Raw genomic sequence first — 14,402 nt, 5'->3', positions numbered from 1 at the left:
ACTAAAGATGAAACTCATCAGTCGATCTTTGTATTTCGTTGCACCTGAGGGAGCAGTGAGTAGGCAGCCTCCAGCAGGTAGTAATGGAGGCCTCTGTCCAGCTTCAGCAGCCTGAGGGAGAGGTGGACTGGTCCTGGAGGGGGAAGAGAAAGACCTGTGGCAGGTAATGGGTAAGAGGCATTGGAGCACAGCTGCCAGCCGACCATCTTGGACCCTGTGAGGGAGCAGAGATCAGTGTTTTGGTAAAGAATCGAACTATTATAATGTGATCATTGCAGAAAGTCAACCAATCAATCAAACAATCACAGCTGACTTTAAGATAAATGTTTTGATGCATAATTCTATGATTTTCAGCCAGATCAGAGAAGGAAACAGAATCAAATTGTCTTTCTTCATCACACTTTTAAAATCCAGTCTTTACACTCACACTCAAGCATACACACACATTTACAGCACCCTCCCCACCCCTGAAAAACACAGTGCATGCAGCCTTCACAGGTACAATGAAAACAGTTATATGGTGGCCAAATATGGGCTGGAAATACTGGCAGCCCAGTATTAGCCCATAATAACAATTCAACAAAACTAAAAAGTACTGTGTGAAATGGTTCAATCCACATTTGGAAAGACAGGGCACAAGTAATAATGTAATAATGGCTAAACAGAGGAGCCAAAGTTACTCAGATGGATGCAAAGTAATATACAAGTTAAATGTTATATATAATATAATAGGCATAGTTAAATTACATAACCAATGGAACAGATATAGACTAAAAAAGTTCTAAAAAAGCAATGCACAAGCTATAAAAAGGCAACGTGTGTGGTATTTTTAAAAAGTCCATCGCCAGTAACAATTCAAAAGGGTACATTTTTATATTTCAATCTGCTACAAACTGTCCAACAACTTCTATGTATCATGTATAACGCCATACACAGAGTGTGAGGACATACATGTCTTTGGGGTGCAGGTGGTCCTCTGGACTCGACTCTTTGGCACCTTCATCTCCTCCCTGTGGTCCCCACTGAGTTGAAACACTCTGGAGCTGGTGAGCACAAACATTACACTCACTGTTTTCAGGAAACCATTATTCAAAACATCTCATTATTAACAGGAACTAACAGACACTATGTTCTGTTTAGTTTCAATTCAACGTTGCACTTGTCGTTCCAAGATTCTTGCTAAACTTGATTAAAAACAGTGTACAAAAAATGAGAGTAAAATTTGGAAAGATAATCTAAAGTGTACACTGCAAATATACAGACATAGTGAAGAACTTTTCAAGAAATATTTTAAACAATAATAAGTAATTTAAGTACTGCACATGATAATCAACACTGTGCATACTGTGTTCATATTTACATACATTTTGTGTGGTAGTAGAGTTGATAAGCCTACATGATCTGTAGTAAAGAGGCTAAAATATGATTATAAACCCTCTCTTAATCCTTATAAACAGTTGAGGATTTTGACTAAATTAAGTAAAAATTAATTTGTAAACATACATGTTCACCAATACGGAGGGTTAGATGGATGATTGGAGATGGTGTAATTAATTGAAATGCCCACACTTACCTGAGAGAGATGATGTCCATGACGTCCTCCGGTGTGTTAAGTGTGACTCTGAGATCCCGCCCCTCCTGCAGCTGGACACCGCCATCCAGACTGGTGGAGCTCCTCAGCTCTGAGACCCAGTCCACTGCAGCCTGACCCAAAGCACCATCAACCCCCATCCTGGCAGACAGCCCCACATAGGCACTGAGAATAAAAGACTTACAGAGTTACACTCTACCGGGCACAGTTTGTAGCCAAATGTCACAGTTGTAGCCGCTGTTAAATGTGGTAATATTGGAGTACTTGGGCTTGATGTATCCAGTGAGGGAGAAGTGAGAAGTATCCCTGTAGTTGACGTTGCCCTTCAGGCGCAGTGAAAGGAGGGAGGTCATGTTGATGCCCAGTTTGACGGGCAAACCAGACAGAGACGGTAAAAGCAGCTCCTCTGTCATCAGCACGGCCCTGTGGTTCAGCTGGACCTCATGACCCTGGAGCACGAAAAGGAAGGAGGGCAGATTGAGTGTGTATGAAAATAAGACAAACAGACAGAGAATAGACAGACAAAGTCCACCTCCAATATACCTTGAGCAGTTTGACAGCCAGTCCTGCCACGCTCAGCGACAGCTGGTTAATCTGATTGTAGAGGTCTTCACATGTAAACACGCTGAGCTCATTGCCAAACACCTTCACACCAACCCAACACTTGGGCCTGTTCTCCTCTGTTCTCCTTCTCCCAAACAACTGGAAAAGACAAAGCAAAAACACGTGGCGCTGACTGAATCCTACCTTGTATTGTAAATTTTGTGTTTCATCTTAGCAGCTGTCTTTCTTGTTCCTCTGATTGTCTGAGGCAGTCTTTGCACCTGTTACTCGTTGCTTAAAATGCTGGAACTGGAAATATTAGTCAGTTAATCAATTGGTCGATTGGCAGAAAATGAATTGTCATTTCTTGATTAATCGTTTAAGTCATTTTTTAAGCAAAAAACTTGATGATTTACTTGATGTTTGCGGCTTCTCAAATGTGAGAATTTGCAACTTTTCTTGTCTTCAGATCTTGTATATTTCATTATATTCATTGCATAAAAAACAATTAACCTAAATAGTGAACAGAGCAATTTGCAAACAATTCTGAATAGACTATTTCCTGTGGATATTGCAATGTATCAGATGTGTCATATTTTTAGGAACACAATTCTATGTCTGTATTATGATTTTTTTATTAATTTATTTTAATTTCAGTATCATACAAACATTTTAATAGTCCAAGCAGGCGGGCTTTATAATAAATAAATAAAGATATAAACTTCCAAAAAAAACCTTAAATTCAGTTGTCGACCCCGGATGGGGTCAGGACCCCCAGGTTGGGAACCACTGGACTAAAAGACTAAAATCTAAAATGCAATGTAAATGGCTACTAACCTCCCCTAAGACACCAGCCAAAAAAGATGATAACAACAAACACAGTGACCTCACCATGGCCCTGGCCTGGTCCAGATAACTGTTGGTGCTGGATAAACACATTTCTCTTTCTCCTCTATGGCCATCATCTGTTTTTCTTCTGGTCCTCCTCGCCTCTTTGGACTGTTTTCGGCTTTCAGCCACAAACTCTCCGTCAGAGTCATGGGTCTGGTGACCGAAAATGTTCTTCAAAAGTGGTTCAGCATCTTCTACGTGAACGTCCACCTGTGTCGGGAAACAAAATGCAGGCGCTGAACATAATTTGGTATGACTCTAATATACTTTTAGGAATGAAAATCAAATGGATGTCAAACTCACCTCCAGAAGGTTGTGGGCTCTGCCGTGAAAATATGCCGTCAGGTTGGCAGTGGCAGATCTTGGTAGGAATGATTTGGGAGAGAAAACCAAAGACGTTTCCACATTTGTTATTCCCATGCCTGAAACAAACAAAAAAACGAAACAGAGCTGTGGGCTGCTCACACGCTGCACCTTTAAATGCACCATCACCTTCTGTTTATGTGCTTAGTCGCAGTACAAATGATTCAGTTTATCTCTTTTTGGTGTGCATATGCATATTAGTGTTTTAGTGGAAAATTCAGACATTAATCCCGATTGCTTGTAGCTGAAGTGAAGCCACCATTACCTGATGAAACAGTGTAGTCTGAATAGGAGGAGTATTTCAAAAACTCAGCTTCAAAGTCTCTGCTGATAATGTCGTCAGGCAGGGACTCAACCAGGGCCTGCTTCATGGGGTCCTCGCTCCTCAGGACATTAGTCAGGTGACTCCACACATATGAGCCCACTAGAGGAGCAGAAGAGCAAAAGGCTCATAATGTCAACCAGAACAAGATGAATGCGATAGGAACGGAACCACCTGCCTTTTCCTCTTTCCCCCTTACCATTCATTCCATTTATAATGAGTGAACATGACCAGCAGAAGACTTATTTAGTTCATCAGTAATAACAATTGCTAATCATTTTCACAGGGAGAAGCTATTTTGGGCTTCCCATCTACAAAGCGGTTTCAATCAGACCTTGGCCGGAGGTCTCGTTCCTCAGCGTCGTCTTCACCACTTCAAACACGCCCTGATCGGGGCAACGCATGAGTTGCTGGTATGCAGCGATTCTGACCTCGGGATCCTCCTGGGAGGAGCGGTACAGCTGCAACAGCACAGATCTCTGAAGGAAGGAAACTGTTGTCAGTCACTGATGTTAGACTGCCGCTCACCTCTTCACCTCCACCTCAACTCATCATGAATCAATTATCATGTCACTTAGAAAGTTCGCTTCTGTGATATGAAGACTTATTATAGTTACATTTGAGTGACTAAACCTTCGCTTAAAGGGGAAGGTCAGCTTATAATCAATTAATGGGTTCGGGATCAGCGCCTTTTTACAGGATACTGACAGTTAAGTAAAATTCCTTACATGCTAAGTTTTGTTTTTCCACTAATTCAACAGAAATAATATGCAACAGAATGTGTTACAGAAGTCTCCTGATGTCATTGTTGCAAATTATGATTTCACTTTTAGTCAGAAAGTATTCATTTCAGAATCAACTCACATCAGCTGAGCAGGGAAGGCGTCTGAATGCTTGGATGGCAGCAAGTCTCAGCTCCAGTGCAGTTGAGTGACCAAGCATGATGCAGTTTAGCCGAGGTACGAATGCTGGAGCAGACAGGCCGGCGTTTCCCACTGATTTCAGTGCATAAAAAAGCTGTTGGGCGACAACATATATACGTTTTAGGCATTGTTAATATAAAATTGTTTCAAAACATACATGCTTTAGACAGTTAGATCTATCACCAGGCTCAGTGTCAGTACGTAATGTGAAGTGCACCTACTGTATTTCTCTGAGTGGGTAGTTCTCCTTCGCAGCCCCCCTGCAGGGTTTCCTCGAGCGTCTTTACGAAGGTCTGTACCTGAGGAAGTTCACTGCAGGAGGCTCGAGACCTTTGGCACAACTGATAGACCAAAGATGATCCAGCTAACAGCGCTTTGGACCGCACCTCTGGGACCTCCATTAAGACCTGACACAGATACAGTATTAGCTGAAGCATCTTATCTTACACATTTTTATATGATATCTCTGCTGACTAACATATCTCAGGACTGAATAGAGAAAGTAGCTTTGCTGAGAGATTTAGGTCATCATTAATGTCACCTAGAGGTTCCTACATTGATGGAGTCGATGATCTGTGGCGATGGATGAGGGATGAGGGCTATGGTGGTGAGGAAAGCGTGAGCCTGCTCCTCCTCCACCTCTTTGTTCCTCATTAGGTCAGTCAGTAGTATGATGCAGTTTTCAGATCTGCAGGCTGGTAATGCATCCAACAAAGGCTGCCTGTCCAAACAGTTCATCAACAACAGAATCAACCTGTGCTGTCTGTATGTAACCTATGTCATACAATATAATGTGGTGTTGTAAAAAGTATCAGTAGTGTGACATTTTGGGAGATATGCTTTTTTGCTTTCTTGCAGAGATTTAGATGAGAAGATCGATACCACACTCATGTCACTGTAAATATGAAGCTACATCGAGCAGCTGGTTAGCTTAGCTTAGTATAAAGATTTTTTTTATAAAATACACATTGTAACAAAGCATTTAGATTACAGTGACTTCTAGATTTGCTGTTTTCATTTGCTTTTGATGTGTTTTTAAAATGTAGCTTAGCTTAGCACAAAGACTGGAAATAGTGAAACAGTGAAACAGACTAGGCTGTCTAGGTTTCTGTCCACAGGTAGGAAAATCTAAAGCTAAAGCTCACTAATTCAAACATTTTATCTAATTTGTTGTACAAAGACCACAGTGTAAAAACAAGACATTGTGGTTTTACAGGGGGGTTTTGTGCAGTACTATTTCTTGGCTTGGTGCAGTAACTTCCTAGAGTCTGCTTGGTAAAAAAAGCAACATGGTTTTTACAGGTTGGTTTTTGTATATATACATATGACGTAAATTAGTGAGCTTTAGAGGTGCTGCTCTGTGGATTTTGTTACCTTTGGACAGAGCCTGACTTGCTGTTTCTCCCTGTTTCAAGTCTTTATGCTAAGCTAAACAATTGCATGTTGTATTTTTTCTTTAAAGTTGCTTCCATCGCATTTAGTTGTGCCAGTAAGCCATGCAATGAGCCAGAGTGCACAATATGAAAGACAGCCACACCTAATTGGAATGAGACCACTGTTAATTATGTTATGTCAAAATGTCCACTATGATAAAGGTGCATTTGCTATATTCTGTGGTAGATGATACTAAGGACTACGGAGGGGACCCTGTCCTGCTCTAGCATGTTAGGTCATCTGTGTCTGACTGTCCTTTGTTTACTTGTTGACATGTCGTCTGTGTTTTTTTCTAATTATAATCCATAGATAAGAGTCCTTTCAGCTTCAATCCAATTTACTGGTAGCTAAGCACAAGATATTCCATCAATTATAATGCAGAGTGTGGAAATGTGCAACTTAAACAGTCGTGTTGGAGACAGACTGATAAAGAACTGAAGGACTACCCAAAAGGCACTCCATTATCAAACACAGGAAAATACTGACCAGTCATTGCGGCACTTGAAAGACGCTTCTTGCCAAAGTGTCTTCAGTTGAGAGAGAGTCAGATCTCTCAGCTGGAAAGCCAGTTCAAGGAACTCTTGTGATACCTGTGCAGATCAAATCCAAACACATATATGGATTTACAGATATCATGAAACAAATACTATTTTTCAGTTTTTCAAAACTATTCCTGCTCAGCCAGAACCAACTGCCTCCTGCAGAACTGTGAACACACATCCTTCACAGTAATTATATCACAGAGTATGCCAGGCTCTGGGTGTGACGGCCTCTTTTAAACACGTCCCATGTAAACAGACTACGATGAAGGTTGCCAGATTAGGTTTGACTGACCTCTTGTGTACGGGAGACATTAAAATGATTGGTTCATACACAGCAAAGCCTTGGGGGAAGTCAAGCCACGACTTACAAACAAGCCAACAGTGGTCTGGCGGGGTACGGTCTACTTAAAAGTGGTTCATATTCATTGCTGAAAAGGACTGCAGCACCTAAAATGTAAGACAGGTGAACTGAAACACAAGTGTTCCTTGCAGTTAAATAGAGTTAAAAGCTGACTGGAACCTGTTGAGACTTACCAATTGTGGGTCTGAGGTGAGGCTACATAACATCCTGACAGTTTGACTGGCTTGCTGAGGCGTTGACACTCTGGCTTTTCCTGGCCTTGCAGCCCCCTCATCCTCAAACTGCAGGTCAGTTAGCACACCAAGACCCAAGGAATCTGCATGAGCATTGAGGAGAACAGGCATGACGCTCCGTGTCTGAAAAACAGTTTGGTTGCTAAGGGTAACTGCAAAAGTGTTAATACTACTCCTGACCTGCGCCTGAAGGAGTCCCTGGCTGGGCTCTGAGCAGGAGCAGGGTAGACACTGTTTGGGTCTTCACCAGCCCTGCAGTCCTGGACCACATTGCCATGGAAACGGCTTCAGTGCAGTTGACCTCTTCCATCACTGTGGATCCATGCCTCTGAACACAGTGCAGCTCTGACTGCATTGACTAGTGAAAAGGCATGAAACAAACCTCCTATCATAAAAGCATGAATCAAATGCAGCTGTTGAACCAAATGACTGACGCCTAAAAAGGACATCCTCTTATTCAGTGGTGTGGAAATCAACCCCTGCCATCACCCACTTTCAACTTCCTCTGTTGTTGAACTCAGATACAAGTGAGTAGAATCTACAAACATGATGTACCACCAGGGTCATAGCTAAGATTTTTAAAGTACTGAGGTCAGGGGTCGAAGTCCAACAATGGAACATGCCTATTTGTGTTTAATTACTTGGATTGATGATGGTCTAAATATTATTTCAAAGCTCCACATGGCCTGTAATAAAATTCAATTGGAGAAATATTGAATTATTTATTTATTAATTTGACCTGATATACTGACTCTAAAAATAGTGGTATCAGCCTATAACATAACTACCATGTGTACATTTTTAATTGTAGAACGTAAACCCCCCAAAAATTCACAAAAAAACACCCCAAAAACCCCAGAAAAAGTACCAGCCCTATCCACATTTCCATACATCTCCGACAAAGACAGAAGAGAGGTAGACTCACTGTATCTTCGGTTAAAGATACTGAATGGGGCCAGAAGTTTTCCAGCCTGGACTGTTGGCACTGTTTTAGATCCCTGCTCTTCAGCAGTACAGGTCCTCGCCGCTCATACCTGCTGGTGCACGTCCCATACACATCCGTCTGAGAGAGAGGCATTAAAGAAAAGTCAGATAATCGCCCTATGAATTCACTATATTATGGCAAGAGAATGTTAATGACGGTTATTGTTTGTAGCAGGAGTAGAGGTGGTATTTGTCAGACTAGAAGAAGTAGTTGTTGCATTTGTTTTATTTTGAAATCTCCATAAGGACTGAGGAGCTGCTGTATGTGTACATCTTGCAAATTGGACATGTGTTACATAGAACATAGCCCTCATCAACCCTCACCTCCTTTTCTAATTTCTGTTTGGAGGCCATGCGGGAGGTCTGGAGCATGCTCAGTAGAGCCCTTTTAATGTTGAGGGCCCACACCTGCTCCCCCTCTTGGAGACAGAGGGCCGTGACCTTTCCCCCCTGGAGGGAGAACTTGAGGCGCGTTCTCTCCAGTGACTCCCTGGGAAACAAAAACACCAGATGAGCCCCCCTGAGACCCGACAACATAGACAAGTGGAGCATCTGAACAGAGTATCACATTCAGAGGAAAAACAGTTGTAGCATTCCAAAATGATCTGGACTTACACTTTGAATGACCGAGAACAGATAGAACCACATGCAAGTGTGCAAAATAACTGGGCAGATGAAAGGTGAATCATTCATTCATTGATTCACTATTCTTTATAAAAGCACACCAAACTGTATGAAATCAACCTTATATTACCTCAAGCTCTTTAAACGCTGCACAGAGTGCTCCTTCTGAGGGGAAAGCCGCTTTATCTGTGAGTTCCTAATCTGTTGGAAAAGCGTGTGCATAAATCATTGACTTTTTGAAATACTTTATATACATATTTTTTCACAAACACTTTTTAATAAAGCTCACCTGCATCATTAAGTGACACTTGGAAACCACGTCGATATCAACCACACAGTCCAAAGCGAGTCCATTCCTGCCAGCAGTGGAGCCATGAAGGGTTGTAGTAATTGTCGTGCTATACCTGTAAGTATACCTCACCCCCCTCTGATAGGACAAGTCAGGGGTAGGAAACCCTGTGGACGTGAAATAATAATCACAAGATTCAAATGAAAGAAGTGTTTCACCGAGGCAAATCTTGTAGTACAAATAATTTAATGTCATGAAAATTTGTCAGTGAGCATGCATCATATTCGATATAAGCAACAAACTGGATTCTCACCAGCACAAGTTGAATCACAGAGATTTTTTTCCATCTGAAAGCAATCACCAACTGCATAGAAAATCAGGTCAGAAATGTCAGACATAATGACAAAAAACAACAACTTTTCTCAAAGAAAGCCTGCCAAACCTCCATACTGAATACTGACTCAATGTCATCATGACTCTTAATCATCTCAGCTTTCAAAGGAAAATTAAATGACACACCAAGAATGAAATAGCTCACAACAAAAGCCATAAAACTCACCACATAGCAGGAGAAAAATTAGTGTAACATGCAGACAATTGGGCAGTAACAAAGACATAGCCATAGCAACCCCAAGTCACTGCAGGTCTGGCTGCCTCCAAGCCTCCACATGTAAGCAAGATGAAAACCAAGCAGTGTTCACAGCCACTGAATGACCACGCTTGTACGTGGGCTTCCACAGTGACCCATAGTGCTCACAGCAACCAATCAGGAAATACATTCCAAGCTGGAGCTACAAACATTCAATGAGCCAATCACTTGACAGAGCACCGGGCCTCACAAAAAAATTTGGTTTTCTTTTACCCTCATTAACTTGGACAGACATAAGACATGAACCACATATGGAGAGAAAAATACAGTTTATTGCAGGAAAGTTAAACAGTTTGAAGGCCGGCAGCCTGGCAGCATAAAATCCAATCTGAGACGTATTTATTTGACAGGTTCTCTGCATGGACAGCATGGGGCATTATAAAGGGGTGGACAAAATAACAATATATAGTACTATAGAATACAACTACAAAACAAAGCCTGTAATAATAATTACCAAAGTGTTTATGCTATTGTACCCCTTCTTCAACAATGAAATAGAGTTGCTTGGAAAGTATTTGAGGATACACACTCCTACACACATACACACACTGTCAATGTGACCATAATCAATAAGCCACACAACCAGAGTGGGCTCTAATGTGTTAATAGCTGATTCATAAACTTCTCTGAAGACAAACAACTACAGTTGAGAGAGCTAAGCATAAGAAGAGAGACCTCTAGTGTCTGTGTTTTATGGATTAAAAACAGTTGAAAAAGTAGAGATTTGGGGGGCTGTGATGGCTCTTCATAGAACTATATTTGTCAGAAATGTGAAATAAAACGCCCTCCACCACTCAGCCACGTTCTTGAACCGACTGGACTGAAACTAATTCACCCAGCACGCCTTTTATCCCCATCTCCTTCCCCCATCATTACCCAAGCTGCCTGCCACCTACTTTCCACGATGCACCCGCCGCCGCGGTCCACGCCCGTGCTGAGACGTCAGTCACTGAATGCTGCTGGTTGACGTTGCATTCATGTACACACAAAACATGGTATTCCCTTTGAAAAATAGCGTTAACCCGGTTTCAACCCAATTTTCAAGGTAATTAAATAGTACCAGTAGCGTAGTTTGTTAGGTGTATTATGTTAATGTAAGCTTTAGTATGCTAATATTATAAAAGGGTATACTTGTAATTGAGATGTAATATATAAAATACAGTTGAAAAACACAACTAAATGCTATATTTTCAGTTTGTGTTTGATATTACGTTTGTCATGTTTAACATATGACAGTGAGTTAGATGTATCACTTATCGAACCGACATTGGTGTAATTGTATTGACAGAATAAGAGTACTAGCGCGGGCTTTATAGAAATTTTAACGCGAAAACACCACCAAAGCATTTCAACCGACAGGTCATGAACGCATCCTTAGTCCGGACCAGGGGGCGTAGGTTTGACCGGCTTCTCGGAGGCTCAGACACAATGAACCGTCAGACGCTTAGGGGCACGCATGTTGGGCCGGAGACATTGGCACAGTTTTAGCACATTATTATTCTTAATTGTGCCTTTTCTTTGATTTACTTAGTCGTTTTCAAACTACTGGTACACTGTATGGCGGTAACAAAGCTCGGCTGGAAGCGGTGAGGTCGTCGAGTTTGATGAAAACGAGGTCGGGATCAGACTGCCGTTAGCCCCTCCTGGCGTATTTTTTGTCGTTATTTTTTTCTAAAGCCAACAAAACGAGGCAGATAACAATGTCGTTGACTGCTTCGTCTGATTATTTCGCTGCCGAGTGTCTGGTATCGATATCCAGCGGTCCTGTCCTGCACAGACCCACCCCGGTCGCCCCCGCCAGCCAGCCGGCCATGGTGGGCCTGCTCCCTGGGGAGCCCGACGGGTCGAGAGAGGACAGGGAGGTGCGGGAGACGCTGAGGCTGGAGGGGGCGAACATGATGGCGGTGGCCGGTATCCTCACCGACCTGCACGGTAAGTTCCGCCCCATGTCGGCCTACTCGGAGAGCAGCAACTCCTCGTGCGGTGGGGAGAGCGGTTACACCACGTTGTCCGACCCGACCACCCCTACCATGACCCCCTCCGCCACCCCGGTCCCCGGACAGCAGCAGCAGCTGAGGGGGGGAGGAGGAGGAGGCGTGGGGGCCCCGCGCTCCCCGGTGAAGCGACATCAGTGCACTTTTGACGGATGCGACAGAGTTTACGGGAAATCGTCCCACCTGAAGGCACACATCCGGACACACACAGGTATGGAGACGACAACAGTTTGGTTACATCAGCAGTTTACATGTTGTGTACATACATCGCTAGCCCCCGAGTATTAAACTTTGTCCCTAACTTCTGCTTTGTCGGTGACACGCACGTCATATTGTTATTACCAGTATGTCAGATAAACATGGGACGTATACTTGGATTAGCTAATAGTAGCGTGGTGGTGACAATTTATTCCTCCATTTACCCCCGATTCGGTACAATAACGTGGCCAAACAAAGAGGGAAAGACAGAAAAACTCCCCTCCAGAGACTCTGACAAAGAAGTAAACTAACAAAAGAACTGGGCTGGACGTTAAAACCGGTGACGAAGGTCTTCCTCCCGACTGGATTTGCATATGAAATGAACGTAAGACGAAACCTTAACGTCGAGAGTAGCGAGTTCATTGTCGGTCGTAGCCTATCCTGTGGATGGCAGCAGCAAGTGCTTGGTGTTTTGGCTGATCAGTGTTTCTTCGGGCATCCTGTGTTCTGCCTGGCGACTTGAAATCGACTTTACTCTCTGCAATGTGTAAATTATTGATAAAACGTTTGGAGAAGAGCTGCAGAAGGAGGCACGTCCGATAATGGATGCGTCAACCCCTGTGTCTGATAATGTCCACACTAACGTCACTTTTTGTGTGTTTGTTGATCAGTGCGCCTCGCTTCACAGACCGTTTTCTAACTTCAGCTCTCGTGTATTGCCACGATGTAAAAAGCTGGATGTAGTTGGAAATAGACCCACCTGTCAGAATGGCACTGAGCTCTACAACAGGGTTAAATGTGCATGTGTGGTTTTTAGTTTGTGTGTTTTTTTTTTCGCGAAATGAGGGGAATTGGTGTGTTCGGGTCACTGAGCAGGCGCAAACGGATTAAGGACAGGAAACGGCTCAAAGAAACTGGTGGGAACGCCCACAAAGAGTAGTGCAACAACAACGTGGCCTGGCTTTGTGATCTTGAAAATGGCACCGTGCATCCTACTCGCTTATCCTGGTTTTACTCATGTTGCCTGCAAGAGATTAAGGCTAGCGGTAGTTTAGGAAGACTAATCTGGAGAATCTAAATCCTAGATATGTTTTGTCTCGTATTTAACTTTGTAGAGATGAACATTTTTGTCTACAGCATATTTTATAAAAGTAATGCCAGCAGATTTGTGTCCCTATCTTGGTATTTTAATGTGCTCAGTTAAAACTTAATTTTTCGTTCTAGGGATTTAGTCAGTTTTCCTATTAATATTTTAATTTGTTGACATACTTGTGCATTGACAAAAATGTCAAGCAAACAAACCGTATAGTGTCCTATATTGTTAATTCCAAAGCAGATGGTTATATTAGCTTTGAGGAACATATCAAAACACAACAAACATAAAACTATAAAATGCTTGCACAATGCATTAATGGAGGAACAGTTACTATGCTTGGCTGTTATTTAAGGTATAATGTATGAAAGATGAAATAATAAAAAGGCTACACAGCTGTTACGCACGCATAAAGTGCACGTATTAGAGCTGAAACGATGAGTCGGTCGATAGAAAATGATTTAAACTATTTTGATAATTGATTAATTCAGTTGCTTTTCTTCTCTAGTTTCAGTCTCTTGATTGTCTCTTTGTGTTATGTGGAGGAAATTTAATATTTTGGGGTTTTGGACTGTCAGTCAGACAAAACCAGCTATTTGAAGACGTCACCTTGGGCTTTAGGAGACGGGCGTCTTCGATATCAATAATGAAAATAATTGCATATTTGCTGCTATTTAACCGACGTACTGCATTCATGCAGCCCTGGTTTGTTGTGATCGTTGAATAGAATGAGAATAAGAGATGCAGCACTGGGTGAAGGGGGAAATCTCTCGAAAGTGTGAATAACATATTTTAGTCATCTAAAAAAATCCAAAGCATGCTTGTCATGTAAATGTAGTGACTTTAAATTACAGTTGATGTTTAAATGATAAATGGTTCTCTCTTCTCTGCCTCCACGCTGCAGGTGAGAGGCCCTTCCCGTGCACCTGGCCTGACTGCGAGAAGAAGTTTGCCCGCTCCGATGAGCTTGCCCGCCACACCCGCACCCACACAGGGGAGAAACGCTTCCTGTGCCCACTGTGCGAGAAGCGCTTCATGCGCAGCGACCACCTGATCAAGCACGCCCGCCGCCATCCTGACTTCCAGCCTTCCATGTTGGTACGCAACAAGGGCACATCCTCCTCTTCCAGCCCAGCCATGCACCATTAGGATGATTCGGGTTGGGGGTTTCCTGGCAGGAGCACAGAAGGTCATGATGATTTCAAGTTAACCAGCTACAATCAGAGCTACTGATTAGGATTTAGCATTGCTGTGTTGTGCACATAACACACACGTACACAAGCCAATACACACAGCGCTGGATGTGAGGGGGAAGTAGCCTCATCTCTCCATCCACACAGATGAGTCATGTGACCACTATCCACCTGC

General features: G+C 42.8%; 2 protein-coding genes across 2 annotated transcripts in view; one reads left to right on the top strand and one right to left on the bottom strand.

The window, feature by feature from the left end:
- Positions 1-9,848, bottom strand: part of LOC139296427 (uncharacterized) — a 32,158-nt gene extending 22,310 nt beyond the window's left edge. Inside the window, exons 1-20 of the mRNA XM_070918828.1 lie at positions 9,827-9,848; positions 9,101-9,267; positions 8,942-9,012; positions 8,512-8,677; positions 8,129-8,266; positions 7,384-7,561; positions 7,144-7,286; positions 6,554-6,657; positions 5,189-5,354; positions 4,855-5,040; positions 4,575-4,727; positions 4,045-4,189; positions 3,654-3,812; positions 3,329-3,447; positions 3,026-3,235; positions 2,135-2,293; positions 1,856-2,040; positions 1,574-1,756; positions 952-1,043; positions 45-214 (exon numbers count right to left, since the gene is read on the bottom strand). Coding sequence (XP_070774929.1) covers positions 45-214; positions 952-1,043; positions 1,574-1,756; positions 1,856-2,040; positions 2,135-2,293; positions 3,026-3,235; positions 3,329-3,447; positions 3,654-3,812; positions 4,045-4,189; positions 4,575-4,727; positions 4,855-5,040; positions 5,189-5,354; positions 6,554-6,657; positions 7,144-7,286; positions 7,384-7,561; positions 8,129-8,266; positions 8,512-8,677; positions 8,942-9,012; positions 9,101-9,267; positions 9,827-9,848 — 2,916 coding nt within the window. The remainder of the gene's footprint in view (positions 1-44; positions 215-951; positions 1,044-1,573; positions 1,757-1,855; positions 2,041-2,134; positions 2,294-3,025; positions 3,236-3,328; positions 3,448-3,653; positions 3,813-4,044; positions 4,190-4,574; positions 4,728-4,854; positions 5,041-5,188; positions 5,355-6,553; positions 6,658-7,143; positions 7,287-7,383; positions 7,562-8,128; positions 8,267-8,511; positions 8,678-8,941; positions 9,013-9,100; positions 9,268-9,826) is intronic.
- A 1,535-nt stretch (positions 9,849-11,383) lies between these two features.
- Positions 11,384-14,183, top strand: LOC139296674 (Krueppel-like factor 9). The gene is made up of 2 exons (XM_070919147.1): positions 11,384-11,954; positions 13,939-14,183. The coding sequence occupies exons 1-2, from the start codon at positions 11,450-11,452 to the stop codon at positions 14,181-14,183; spliced, it is 750 nt and encodes a 249-aa protein (XP_070775248.1). The 5' UTR covers positions 11,384-11,449.
- Positions 14,184-14,402: the final 219 nt, after the last annotated feature.

Source organism: Enoplosus armatus, chromosome 14, assembly GCF_043641665.1.
Source record: "Enoplosus armatus isolate fEnoArm2 chromosome 14, fEnoArm2.hap1, whole genome shotgun sequence".
In the NCBI taxonomy this organism is placed as follows: Eukaryota; Metazoa; Chordata; class Actinopteri; order Centrarchiformes; family Enoplosidae; genus Enoplosus; species Enoplosus armatus.
The sequence above is the reverse complement of the archived record's forward strand: the minus strand, read 5'-3'. Positions and strand labels throughout refer to the sequence as shown.

Coding starts and splice junctions, on each gene's coding strand:
- LOC139296674 (XM_070919147.1), top strand. CDS start 11,450: ATGTCGTTGACTGCTTCGTCTGATTATTTCGCTGCCGAGTGTCTGGTA. Junction 11,955..13,938: donor ACACATCCGGACACACACAG/GTATGGAGACGA, acceptor TCCACGCTGCAG/GTGAGAGGCCCTTCCCGTGC.